At 44.4% G+C, this 12,090-nt stretch overlaps 1 protein-coding gene across 4 annotated transcripts in view; it reads right to left on the bottom strand.

Moving 5' to 3' along the window:
* The window catches only part of DNAJC27 (DnaJ heat shock protein family (Hsp40) member C27), a 30,385-nt gene extending 18,682 nt beyond the window's left edge, over positions 1-11,703 (bottom strand). For 3 of the 4 annotated variants that reach the window (XM_080683636.1, XM_080683638.1, XM_080683639.1), the window contains exons 1-2: positions 11,448-11,703; positions 5,511-5,593 (exon numbers count right to left, since the gene is read on the bottom strand). In XM_080683636.1, coding sequence (XP_080539762.1) covers positions 5,511-5,593; positions 11,448-11,534 — 170 coding nt within the window. In that variant the 5' untranslated portion in view covers positions 11,535-11,703. The remainder of the gene's footprint in view (positions 1-5,510; positions 5,594-11,447) is intronic. The other variant, XM_080683637.1, reaches the window with a different exon arrangement.
* Positions 11,704-12,090: the final 387 nt, after the last annotated feature.

Raw genomic sequence — 12,090 nt, 5'->3', positions numbered from 1 at the left:
CTCTATAGGAACCTTCACACTGACAGACAAACTCTATAGGAAGCTGCACACTGACAAGCTCTATAGGAACCTGCACACTGACAGACAAACTCTATAGGAACCTGCACACTGACAGACAAACTCTATAGGAACCTGCACACTGACAAGCTCTATAGGAACCCGCACACTGACAAGCTCTATAGGAACCCGCACACTGACAAGCTCTATAGGAACCTGCACACTGACAAGCTCTATAGGAACCTGCACACTGACAGACAAACTCTATAGGAACCTGCACACTGACAGACAAGCTCTATAGGAACCTGCACACTGACAAACTCTATAGGAACCTGCACACTGACAGACAAGCTCTATAGGAACCTGCACACTGACAGACAAACTCTATAGGAACCTGCACACTGACAGACAAACTCTATAGGAACCTGCACACTGACAGACAAACTCTATAGGAACCTGCACACTGACAGACAAACTCTATAGGAACCTGCACACTGACAGACTCTACAGGAACCTGCACACTGACAGACTCTATAGGAACCTGCACACCGACAGACAAACTCTATAGGAACCTGCACACTGACAGACAAACTCTATAGGAACCTGCACACTGACAGACAAACTCTATAGGAACCTGCACACTGACAGACAAACTCTATAGGAACCTGCACACTGACAGACAAACTCTATAGGAACCTGCACACTGACAGACTCTACAGGAACCTGCACACTGACAGACTCTATAGGAACCTGCACACTGACAGACTCTATAGGAACCTGCACGCTGACAGACAAACTCTATAGGAACCTGCACACTGACAAGCTCTATAGGAACCTGCACACTGACAGACAAACTCTATAGGAACCTGCACACTGACAAGCTCTATAGGAACCTGCACACTGACAGACTCTACAGGAACCTGCACACTGACAGACAAACTCTATAGGAACCTGCACACTGACAAGCTCTATAGGAACCCGCACACTGACAAGCTCTATAGGAACCCGCACACTGACAAGCTCTATAGGAACCTGCACACTGACAAGCTCTATAGGAACCTGCACACTGACAGACAAACTCTATAGGAACCTGCACACTGACAGACAAGCTCTATAGGAACCTGCACACTGACAAACTCTATAGGAACCTGCACACTGACAGACAAACTCTATAGGAACCTGCACACTGACAAACTCTATAGGAACCTGCACACTGACAAGCTCTATAGGAACCCGCACACTGACAAGCTCTATAGGAACCTGCACACTGACAAACTCTATAGGAACCTGCACACTGACAAGCTCTATAGGAACCTGCACACTGACAAGCTCTATAGGAACCTGCACACTGACAGACAAACTCTATAGGAACCTGCACACTGACAAGCTCTATAGGAACCTGCACACTGACAAGCTCTATAGGAACCTGCACACTGACAGACAAACTCTATAGGAACCTGCACACAGACAAGCTCTATAGGAACCTGCACACTGACAAGCTCTATAGGAACCTGCACACTGACAGACTCTACAGGAACCTGCACACTGACAGACAAACTCTATAGGAACCTGCACACTGACAGACTCTATAGGAACCTGCACACTGACAGACTCTATAGGAATCTGCACACTGACAGACAAACTCTATAGGAACCTGCACACTGACAGACAAACTCTATAGGAACCTGCACACTGACAGACAAACTCTATAGGAACCTGCACACTGACAGACAAACTCTATAGGAACCTGCACACTGACAAGCTCTATAGGAACCCGCACACTGACAAGCTCTATAGGAACCCGCACACTGACAAGCTCTATAGGAACCTGCACACTGACTGACAAGCTCTATAGGAACCCGCATACTGACAAGCTCTATAGGAACCTGCACACTGACAGACAAACTCTATAGGAACCTGCACACTGACAGACAAACTCTATAGGAACCTGCACACTGACAGACAAACTCTATAGGAACCTGCACACTGACAGACAAACTCTATAGGAACCCGCACACTGACAAGCTCTATAGGAACCCGCACACTGACAAGCTCTATAGGAACCCGCACACTGACAAGCTCTATAGGAACCTGCACACTGACAAGCTCTATAGGAACCTGCACACTGACAGACAAACTCTATAGGAACCTGCACACCGACAGACAAACTCTATAGGAACCTGCACACTGACAAACTCTATAGGAACCTGCACACTGACAAACTCTATAGGAACCTGCACACTGACAGACAAGCTCTATAGGAACCTGCACACTGACAGACAAACTCTATAGGAACCTGCACACCGACAGACAAACTCTATAGGAACCTGCACACCGACAGACAAACTCTATAGGAACCTGCACACTGACAAGCTCTATAGGAACCTGCACATTGACAGACAAACTCTATAGGAACCTGCACACTGACAAACTCTATAGGAACCTGCACACTGACAGACTCTATAGGAACCTGCACACTGACAGACTCTATAGGAACCTGCACACTGACAGGCTCTATAGGAACCTGCACGCTGACAGACAAACTCTATAGGAACCTGCACACTGACAGACAAGCTCTATAGGAACCTGCACACTGACAGACAAGCTCTATAGGAACCTGCACATTGACAGACAAGCTCTATAGGAACCTGCACACTGACAAGCTCTATAGGAACCTGCACGCTGACAGACAAACTCTATAGGAACCTGCACACTGACAGACAAGCTCTATAGGAACCTGCACACTGACAGACAAACTCTATAGGAACCTGCACACTGACAGACAAGCTCTATAGGAACCTGCACACTGACAGACAAACTCTATAGGAACCTGCACACTGACAAGCTCTATAGGAACCTGCACACTGACAGACAAACTCTATAGGAACCTGCACACTGACAGACAAGCTCTATAGGAACCTGCACACTGACAGACAAGCTCTATAGGAACCTGCACATTGACAGACAAGCTCTATAGGAACCTGCACACTGACAAACTGTATAGGAACCTGCACACTGACAAGCTCTATAGGAACCTGCACACTGACAGACTCTATAGGAATCTGCACACTGACAGACAAACTCTATAGGAACCTGCACACTGACAGACAAACTCTATAGGAACCTGCACACTGACAAGCTCTATAGGAACCTGCACACTGACAGACAAACTCTATAGGAACCTGCACACTGACAGACAAGCTCTATAGGAACCTGCACACTGACAGACAAGCTCTATAGGAACCTGCACATTGACAGACAAGCTCTATAGGAACCTGCACACTGACAGACAAGCTCTATAGGAACCTGCACATTGATAGACAAGCTCTGTAGGAACCTGCACACTGACAGACAAATTCTATAGGAACCTGCACATTGACAAACTCTGCAGGTAATTCTTAGGAATACTGAAATGGGAGGCTCACCGTATTGAAAACAGGACAGATGGAACGGCTCTGTTACTTGTAGCCCTCTTCCCCTTCCTCTCCCAGTGCAGCTCAGATGTTCTCAGCGATCCCACAGCTGGCTGAGCCGGGAAGGCGTCTGTCCCACCTGACAACCAAAACCTCCCCTGGGATCTTTAAACTGGAATGTTAGTTTCACTCCTTCGCTGGAAGGAAAAGGTACAGCGTGAGCCTGAGAGCTGCTGGCAGTGGTGTGGAGAAAGCCAAGAGGGAGGGGGGGGGGAGAGAGAGGGAGAGGGAGAGAGGGAGGGGGAGGAGGAAGGGGGGAGGGAGGGAGAGGGAGAGGGAGGGAGAGGTGAGGGGGAGGGAGGGGGAGGGGGAGGGGGAGGGGAGAGGGACAGAGGGAGAGGGGGAGGAAGAGGGGGAGGGGAGGGAGAGGGGAAGGGGGAGGGAGAGGAGAAGGGGGAGAGAGGGGGAGGGGAGGGGGAGGGGAGGGAGAGGGGAAGGGGGAGGGAGAGGAGAAGGGGGAGAGAGGGGGAGGGGAGGGAGAGGGGGAGGGGAGGGAAGGGGAGGGAGAGGGACAGAGGGAGAGGGAGGGGGAGGGAGGGAGAGGGGAGAAAGAGGGAGAGGGAGGGGGAGGGGGAGGGGAGGGAGGGGGAGGGGAGAGGGACAGAGACAGGGAGAGGGAGAGAAATGATTTGGCTATATTTGGTTCCAGTCGTCTCTGAGGCCCAGCTCCATCTGTGTAATTGGATTCTGTGAATTGACGTCCTTTTTATTTTTTTTGCTGGAGTTCATCCGAGTTGGGTTTCTGTCAATTATATCCTCCTGACTCACCAGGGATAACCACCTTCTCAAAAAAAAAAAATTCACCCAGAAACAGAAGAGTCTGTTGAATAGACCACCATTCTGTGGCATAATATGGTGATTCTCATTTCTTAGATGAATAAACTAGCGACTCATATGATCCAAAACAAAACTGCCTGAAACAGGTTCCCCTCCCACATCACTGATGAAATCCTGTGCCCTGAACTATAGATACACCCCCCCCCCCCATCTACCTTTCTGAACGTTGCTCTAATATTCTAATCTTGCAAACTTCCTACTCGGATATATCCATCTTACCTAACATAAATATTTATTGAGCATCTACTACATACAAGCACTGAGCCAGACACTTGGAGATCATTTACGCTAATTGCCCTTATTCACAGAGCTTACAATCTAGCAGGAGACATTAAATATATACAAATCATAATAACAACACAAAGTAACTTATGGTAAGTACCATAAACGGCAGAGAATTTGAGTCCTGACTGATGAAGGAGGTGTTCAGAAGGCCTTATGGGGACAGGAGTATTTTACACCTTGCAGGATGGACAGGTGGAGAGATGAGGAGAAGGGCCATTTCAGGTGCAGAGTGAACACTGGCACCCGACAGGACAGCACGATGGCGGTTCAGTGGATGGGGAGTGAAGGTGTAAAGGACTGTAATGAGAAAGGTGGGGGGTGGGGAGAAAAGGGAAATTGGGGCCAGGACAGCAGTGCCTGAGATTCCACCTTCTGGGGGTGCTGTCTACCTCCATTCTACTCTTTGGCAGTATTATTTCCTGTAATGTAATGCTTCCTCTCCAACTCAATCCACTCTCGACTCATCTCCAAATAAACCCTCAATTATACCCAATTTCACGCTTCCGGGATCATTTCTCTTCTCAAGTCCAATAGGCTCTGAAGATCACCAATCAATCAAGTTCTCTGACAGAAAATTTTCCACATAATATTTAGACTTTTTAGAGAGGATATTTCAAAATGCTCTAAAAACAGCCCTGCTAATAGGACCTCCTTCTACAGAAACACGTTTCCTGGAAAGTGACACCTGCCAGTCAGGCTCTGTGCTGACCTGCTGCACAGGCAGGTCGTACCCCTCGCAAGGCCCGCCGAACAGGACGGCTCAGGGAGGACTGCGTGCCTGACCATGCCGAGGGAGTGAGCTCCCCGGATCTGTAAGCTCTCATTCCTGTTCCTCCCCAGCTGACCTCAGACTCCCTCTTTCCAGACAGAGCATTTGAGAAGGGTTCTGAATTTCTATGTAATTTCCGACATACTCACTTTGTGACTCCATAGTCAATTCCAATTGTTGCAAGGTATTTCGACACGAATCTTTTCTCACAGTATCGCTTTATAATACAGCTCTAAAAAGGTGAAAAACATGCTTTTAGTAAACAGCCTCTGAGAACATACACAAAATAAACACATTTCTTCACATGGCTGGTGTCTTCATTCATCACTATGAGAAAGCATTTTTTAAAGGCAAAAGTATAAAATAAGTGAAACAAATGCTAAAAGTGAAGATTTTACAGAAAAATTATTGTGTATTCTCCCCTTATATCGAATATGGGTATGCTTTTAGTTTAGTTCTCACTCCTTGTGCTCTCTGAAGATCTCTTCTCCTTTTATTGTTTTAATTGTTTTTAGTTTCAGAAAGGGAGAGGAAGAGAGAAATAGAAACATCACTGATGAGAGAACATCACTGCTTGGCTGCCTTCTGCACAGTCCACACTGGGGACTGAGCCCACAACCCGGGCATGTGCCCTGACCGGAATCGAACCGTGGCCTCCTGGTTCACAGGCTGACACTCAACCACCGAGCCAGGACAGCCAGGCAAGACCTCCTCCACTTTGAACAATAACAACCAAATATCTAAGTCCAGCCTTGACCCTCCTCCCAAGACTAGATCCCCATCTCCAAATATCTGCTAGACTATTTCCTACTCAGATGTCCTGCTGTTACCTCAAACTCAACAAGTCTGAAACTAATCTTATACGTAAAATAGCGCATCCTGCTGACAACCTACTTCTATTCATATTGCTACCATTTTCCCAATCACAGAGGATCAAAAGGTTGAAGTCGTGTTTGATTCTGAGCCTTTCCAAATCTTGTGAATGTTCCTTCCATCTCTCTCTTCATTCCAAGGGCCATCGATCCCACTCTGGTTTAGGTCATCGTGTACTAGACAACCATAGGAACTTCTTCGTTCGTCTTTCTGGCTCATTTTCCTCCCAACTTTAGCCAACACTGCACACCACTAACATTATTTCAACCCAGAAAGCTTTTCATTGCCAAGACTTCAAAATCCAAATTCCTTTGTCTATTATTCAAGGTCCTCCGTAATCTGACCCTACTCTGTCTTCTGTGTCTAAACCAGCCTTGGGCAAACTACAGCCTGCGGGCCGGATCCGACTGTTCCATCCGGTTCTCTAGCTCTCCCCTCCGCTCCTTTACTTTGAATTTATATTAGTTCACACAAACACTCCATCCATGCTTTTGTTCCGGCCCTCCGGTCCAGTTTAAGAACCCATTGTGGCCCTCGAGTCAAAAAGTTTGCCCACCCCTGGCTAAACCCTTCTATGTAAACTCTCCATTTCTGCAAAACTTCCAGGACCTGACTTTTGTCATTACTTTTCCTTCTACTTGGAATAAACTTTCCCTTGTCTTTTCAAATCTTAGTTATCCTTTAAGGTCCAGCTCAAACTCAGCACTCGGGTTATAAGAGATCTTGCCTGCATCTGAACTCCCCTAGCACTTTACATACACACTATTACACACACACACACCCTATGCATTGCCATTAGTCATACACTGCCTTGTATTGTTAATTACCTTTTCACATGTGTATATTTACTTTATCTCTTCAGCTAAACAGTAAACTATGTGAGGGCATGCACCAGTATTTTACTTCTTTATGTCTGCTGCAGAATTAGATCAGTGCCAATAAAAAACCAATTTAAAATGACTTGTATATTAATAATAATCCTTAGCACTTATGAAACTTATCATTTACTTGAAGTGCTGATAATGGAGTTTGTTCTACTTAAATACTTTCCTGATGAACATCAATCTAAATTAAATAGGACAGTTACTATAAAAAGGATTTAATAAACTCACCCTAGTAAGGGATTAGGTGCAATAGTGCCCTCTCATGGACTTTCTGGGAACAGCACCCTCGTAAGGACTTAAGTGCAATAGTGCCCTCTCGTGGACATTCTGAGAACAGCACCCTCGTAAGGAATTAAGTGCAATAATGCCCTCTCGTGGACTTTCTGAGAACAGCACCCTAGTAAGGGATTAGATGCAATAGTGCCTTCTCCCCGACTTTCTGAGAACAGCACCCTAATGAGGGATTAAGTGTAATAGTGCCCTCTCATGGACTTTCTGAGAATAGCACCCTAGTAAGGCATTAGTAACAACAGCACCCTCTCTTTTTTTTTTTATTACTATATCCTTATTGATTTCAGAGAGGAAGGGAGAGGGAGAGAGAGATAGGAGCACGGATTCCGGGCACGGAATCTCCTTTTTCTTATTTCATCTCTAGAATCTCTAAAAAACAATGCTGAGTAATACAGGAAAATAGTAAGTATCCTTTTTGTACCTATTTTTAATGGAAGTCACCTTAACATTTTACCATTTGGTATATTTGCTGGTGATTGATAATAAATATTGTTTTATCATAAAGTGTTTATTAGAACTAATTATATCAAATATTTTTACAGTACTGGAAATATTTTCTCCAGTAATCAGCTGACATAACAAATTATGGCATTGACATCTTGATATTGAGCCATGTTTGCATTCATATAATAAACCCTTACCAACAGTGAATTCTGTTTTATTGTTGAATTCTGTTGATATTTTGAAATTATGCATCTCTATGTCTATGTAAAATTGGCATATCATTTTTTATACTATATCCATTTTTGCTATTTAAGTTTCCATGACTTCATATAATAAATTTGAGTCCTATTCATATTTTTCTTTGCCTTGGAATAACTTAAGAAACTGAAATTATGTTATTTAAAGCTTAAATAAGGCTTATTCATGAGCCTGATAGCTTTTTAACTGGAAAATTTCTTTATTTTATTGATTTCACTTTTAAAAATATATTTTTATTGGTTTCAGAGAGGAAAGGAGAGGGAGAGAGAGATAGAAACATCAATGATGAGAGAGAATCATTGATTGGCTACCTCCTGCATGCCCTACACTGGGGATTGAGCCCACAACCTGGCATGTGCCCTGACTGGGAATCAAATTGTGACCTCGTGGTTCATAGGTCAACATTCAACCACTGAGCCACGCCACCTGGGCAATAATAAATCTCTTAATTTCTTCTGGGGTAACTGGTCAGTTGGGCTTTCTACTTCTTTTTGAGTCAACTTTGGTAATTTATATTTTGCTAGAAAATCCTCCATTTCCTTTACGTTTTCAAATGTGTTCCCATAGAACTGTAGGTAGTATTCTCTAATCATTCTTTTAATCTCTTCCTGTATGTGACTGTCTCCTTTTCAATACAAATCTTGTAACTTTTTGCTTTCTCTATTTTTCCTTAAACAGATTTTAGGCACTTTGTCATTAGTCATTCCAGAGAATTCCCTCTCTTTTGGTTTATGTTGTTTGTGTCCTTTTCCTAATGTATCAAGAAATAAAGTCCTTTAGCTTTTTAAAAATTGAGATATACCATACCATAAAATTCACTTTTTTAAAGTTTTCTTTATTGTTTAAAGTATTACATATAGTAGTACATATATCTCCTTTTTTTTCCCCCATTGACCTTCCCCCAGCCTCCCCTACTCCCTGTAAAATTCACATTTTTAAAGTGTACACTTCCATGGTTTTTAGTATACTCACAAAGTTGGGGAACCATTAAATTCCTTTAGTTTTTATCTCTCTTCTTTAGAAATAAAATAATGCATTTTCCTTTGACAACAGCTTTAATTTTGTCCTGAAGGTTATGGTATAGATTCTATTCATTTTTATTGCTTTATAGTTATTTGTTATTTGTTTTGATTTGCTTTTTGATCCAAGGATTATTTACTAGAGCATTCCTTAATGTTTAACTTATAATTATTTATTTGTATATCTTTCTACATTTCCCAAATTCTTTAAAATGCGTATGTACTACTTTTATAACTAAGGGAAAAAGTGTGTTACATTTAAATCTTTTATTCACCTAAAATTTATTTTTGAGAAAGGAATGCAATAGGAATCTACTCTACTCCCAAATAGTAGCTACTTATTCCAACAGTACTTATTAAATGGTCTCTATGTTCCCACGATTTCATTACATTTGTTGTAAACTGAATTTCCGCCTATGTTTGGGTTTATTTCTGGACTCCATTCTATCCCACTAATGTCTCCATATTTCCTTTCCGTCTCAATAGGAAAATCCTGGTAACTTTAAAAGGTGTTTTAATATCTGGTAGTGTTGGTCTCCTCTCATTTCTTTTTTCACAACTTTCTTGGTTATTTTCATGTTTCATAAGGACTTTAGTACCTTTTGTGGTGTTCTGAAGGAAAGCCTTACTGGCAATATAATTGGAATTGAATTATATTTGTGTATTAATTTAAAGAATGAACATTTCTATAATACTGAGTGATCCTAATTAAGAAGAAATATATTTCCATTTGACTAGGTAATTTTATGTCTCTTTGCAGAATATGAAATATTTCTTCATACAGGTCCTACCTAGTTCCTCTCAATTTTAAACCTAGGCACTTTATTTTGATTTTTATTGTAAATTAAAATAGTTTTTCAGTTATATATTCCAAACATTTATAATTTTATATAGTAAAGCTATTAATTTTTGTATATTAGTTTTTCTTTATTGGATTTTCTTATTGTTTCTAATAGCTTTTCAGTTAATTCTCTTTGGGTTTCTAGATAAACAATCGTATCATTAGCAAATAATGATACTATTGCCTTCTTTCCAGTACTTCTTGTTTTATTTATTTCTCTTACCTAATGGCACTGGCTAATAAATGAATGTAGTGACACTGGGAATGTGGGGCTATTTCTAATGTTGCACCGTTAAGCCATAGTAAAATTACAAAAGCGATGCATGCTCACTTTGCCAATTTAGTACCTAACCTTCAAAAGGCATTCTGTTCTTTTCTTTTCAATGCCTGGCACATAGCTGATGTTCAGTAAATGTGGACTTTCAGTGAATGCTGTGTTAGTACTTACATGTATACACACAGATACATAAATAGTAAAATGCTGCTAAATAGGAAGGAGAGACACTAATAAACATTTAATGAGCACTAACTGTATGGGCAAGGCACTGGCCTAAGCATCTCATTAACCGTTCGTGGAGAGCCTGCCCCCAGTTGATTCTGACAGCACGCCATCATGGAGAGCTTTGCAGTGGGAGGTGAGGACCCAGGTTCTAATCCTGTCTCTGTCACTAAGGTGATGACTTTGAGAGGTTCTTACCAAACAGCTTCCACTCACCCAGAAGGAGAGACAATTTGGGCGAAGAGGAGGCAGTCTTAGGACTCATGTGGGGGAGACCTGGGCCACCTCTCCCCCTCCATCCCCCCATACAATATGATACCCGGGAGACAGAAAAGAAAAAGGCAGTGGAACCAAGGCTTCTTTGAGAGAACAGATGTGGTGACACCGCCAAAAACCAAACAAACCTGAAAAAAAAAAAAAAAAAAAAAAAGGCAACAGGCTCCTAGGGGCCCCCTGCGCCTCCCGCGTGAAACATGTCGGCAGCAGTGATGCTTTCTTAGGACTGAAATGCTCGATTCTGGGCTCCAGGTCTGCAGAGAAACACTCTGCCAATCCCCAGTCCTCACACGCACCCCAGCAAACTCCCTTCGGCTTCCACGCACTACTTGGGTAACTAAACTTCCCTTCTCCCCCTCTGAGTCCCGGATGGGTCCCCTAGAACGCAGATATGGCATCTAAGGAGCCGGTCTGACGTCAGGACCTAGGCCTCCTTACTCTCTCTGGGGTACATTCGAGGGTTAATGGCCACAGATTATACCTTCTTAGGAAGAGTGACGTCGGCGGAGGACGTGACAATGCAGAGGTCAAAAAGGTCAGGAGAGTTTTCCTCCCGGTGCCCCGTCCCCCAGAAAGAGACCCCGGCCTTCTCAGGGGCGGGGAGGAGGCTGAGCCTCAGGCTGTTGAGTGGCCGCCCGCCCAGCCAATCGGCACGTCGCTCCGCTGCGCTGAGGTCCCGCCCCTCCTAGCACGGTACTCACTTTTCCCACTTCGGCGTTGCCCATGGAGATGACTTTGATGCGCAGGGACTTGCCGGGCTCCTTCCGCTTCGGCATGTTGGCGTCCATGGCCTCCGCTCTCTCGGGGCCGCACGCCTCGGCCTCTCCTTGCTCACCACGCTGGCCCGTCCCTCAGGCCTCCTCGTCCAATGGCGGAACCGCTGCTATCGTCCCCGCCCGGGCTCCGAGGCTCGCCATCCCCGCCGCTGCTCAGCAGCGGGCGCAGGCGGTTGGGAGCGCAGGGAACTGGGGGTGGGCTGGGCGGGTGGGGTAAAAGTCTCGCGATGCTAGACAGGGGAGGCGTGACGTCATCGCCAGGCCCTGGAAATAAAGTTGGGGTTACCTGATCCCTGGGGTCAAGCGAGGGAGTCTGGTGGGCGGGCCGGCGGCTGCAGGGGCGGCTTGGCGTGTGCGGCTTTGTGCCCAGAGGCTCCAGGACATAGGCATTTGCTACGTTCGATGCCGAGTGGCTTTTGGGGGCAGATCCTCCCCTTGGAAGCATCTGGAATTATGGGTTACCTAGTTCAAGGCTCAGCAAGCCAAAATTCTAAGTAGACCATGGTCTGTTTGGGATTGTTTTCTGGATTCTTCAGTCCATACTGGAGATCCACTCACCCCTCCAATA

Source organism: Plecotus auritus, assembly GCF_963455305.1.
Source record: "Plecotus auritus genome assembly, chromosome: 8".
Lineage (NCBI taxonomy): Eukaryota > Metazoa > Chordata > Mammalia > Chiroptera > Vespertilionidae > Plecotus > Plecotus auritus.
Note: the sequence above shows the minus strand (reverse complement) of the source record. Positions and strands in the feature narration are given on the sequence as shown.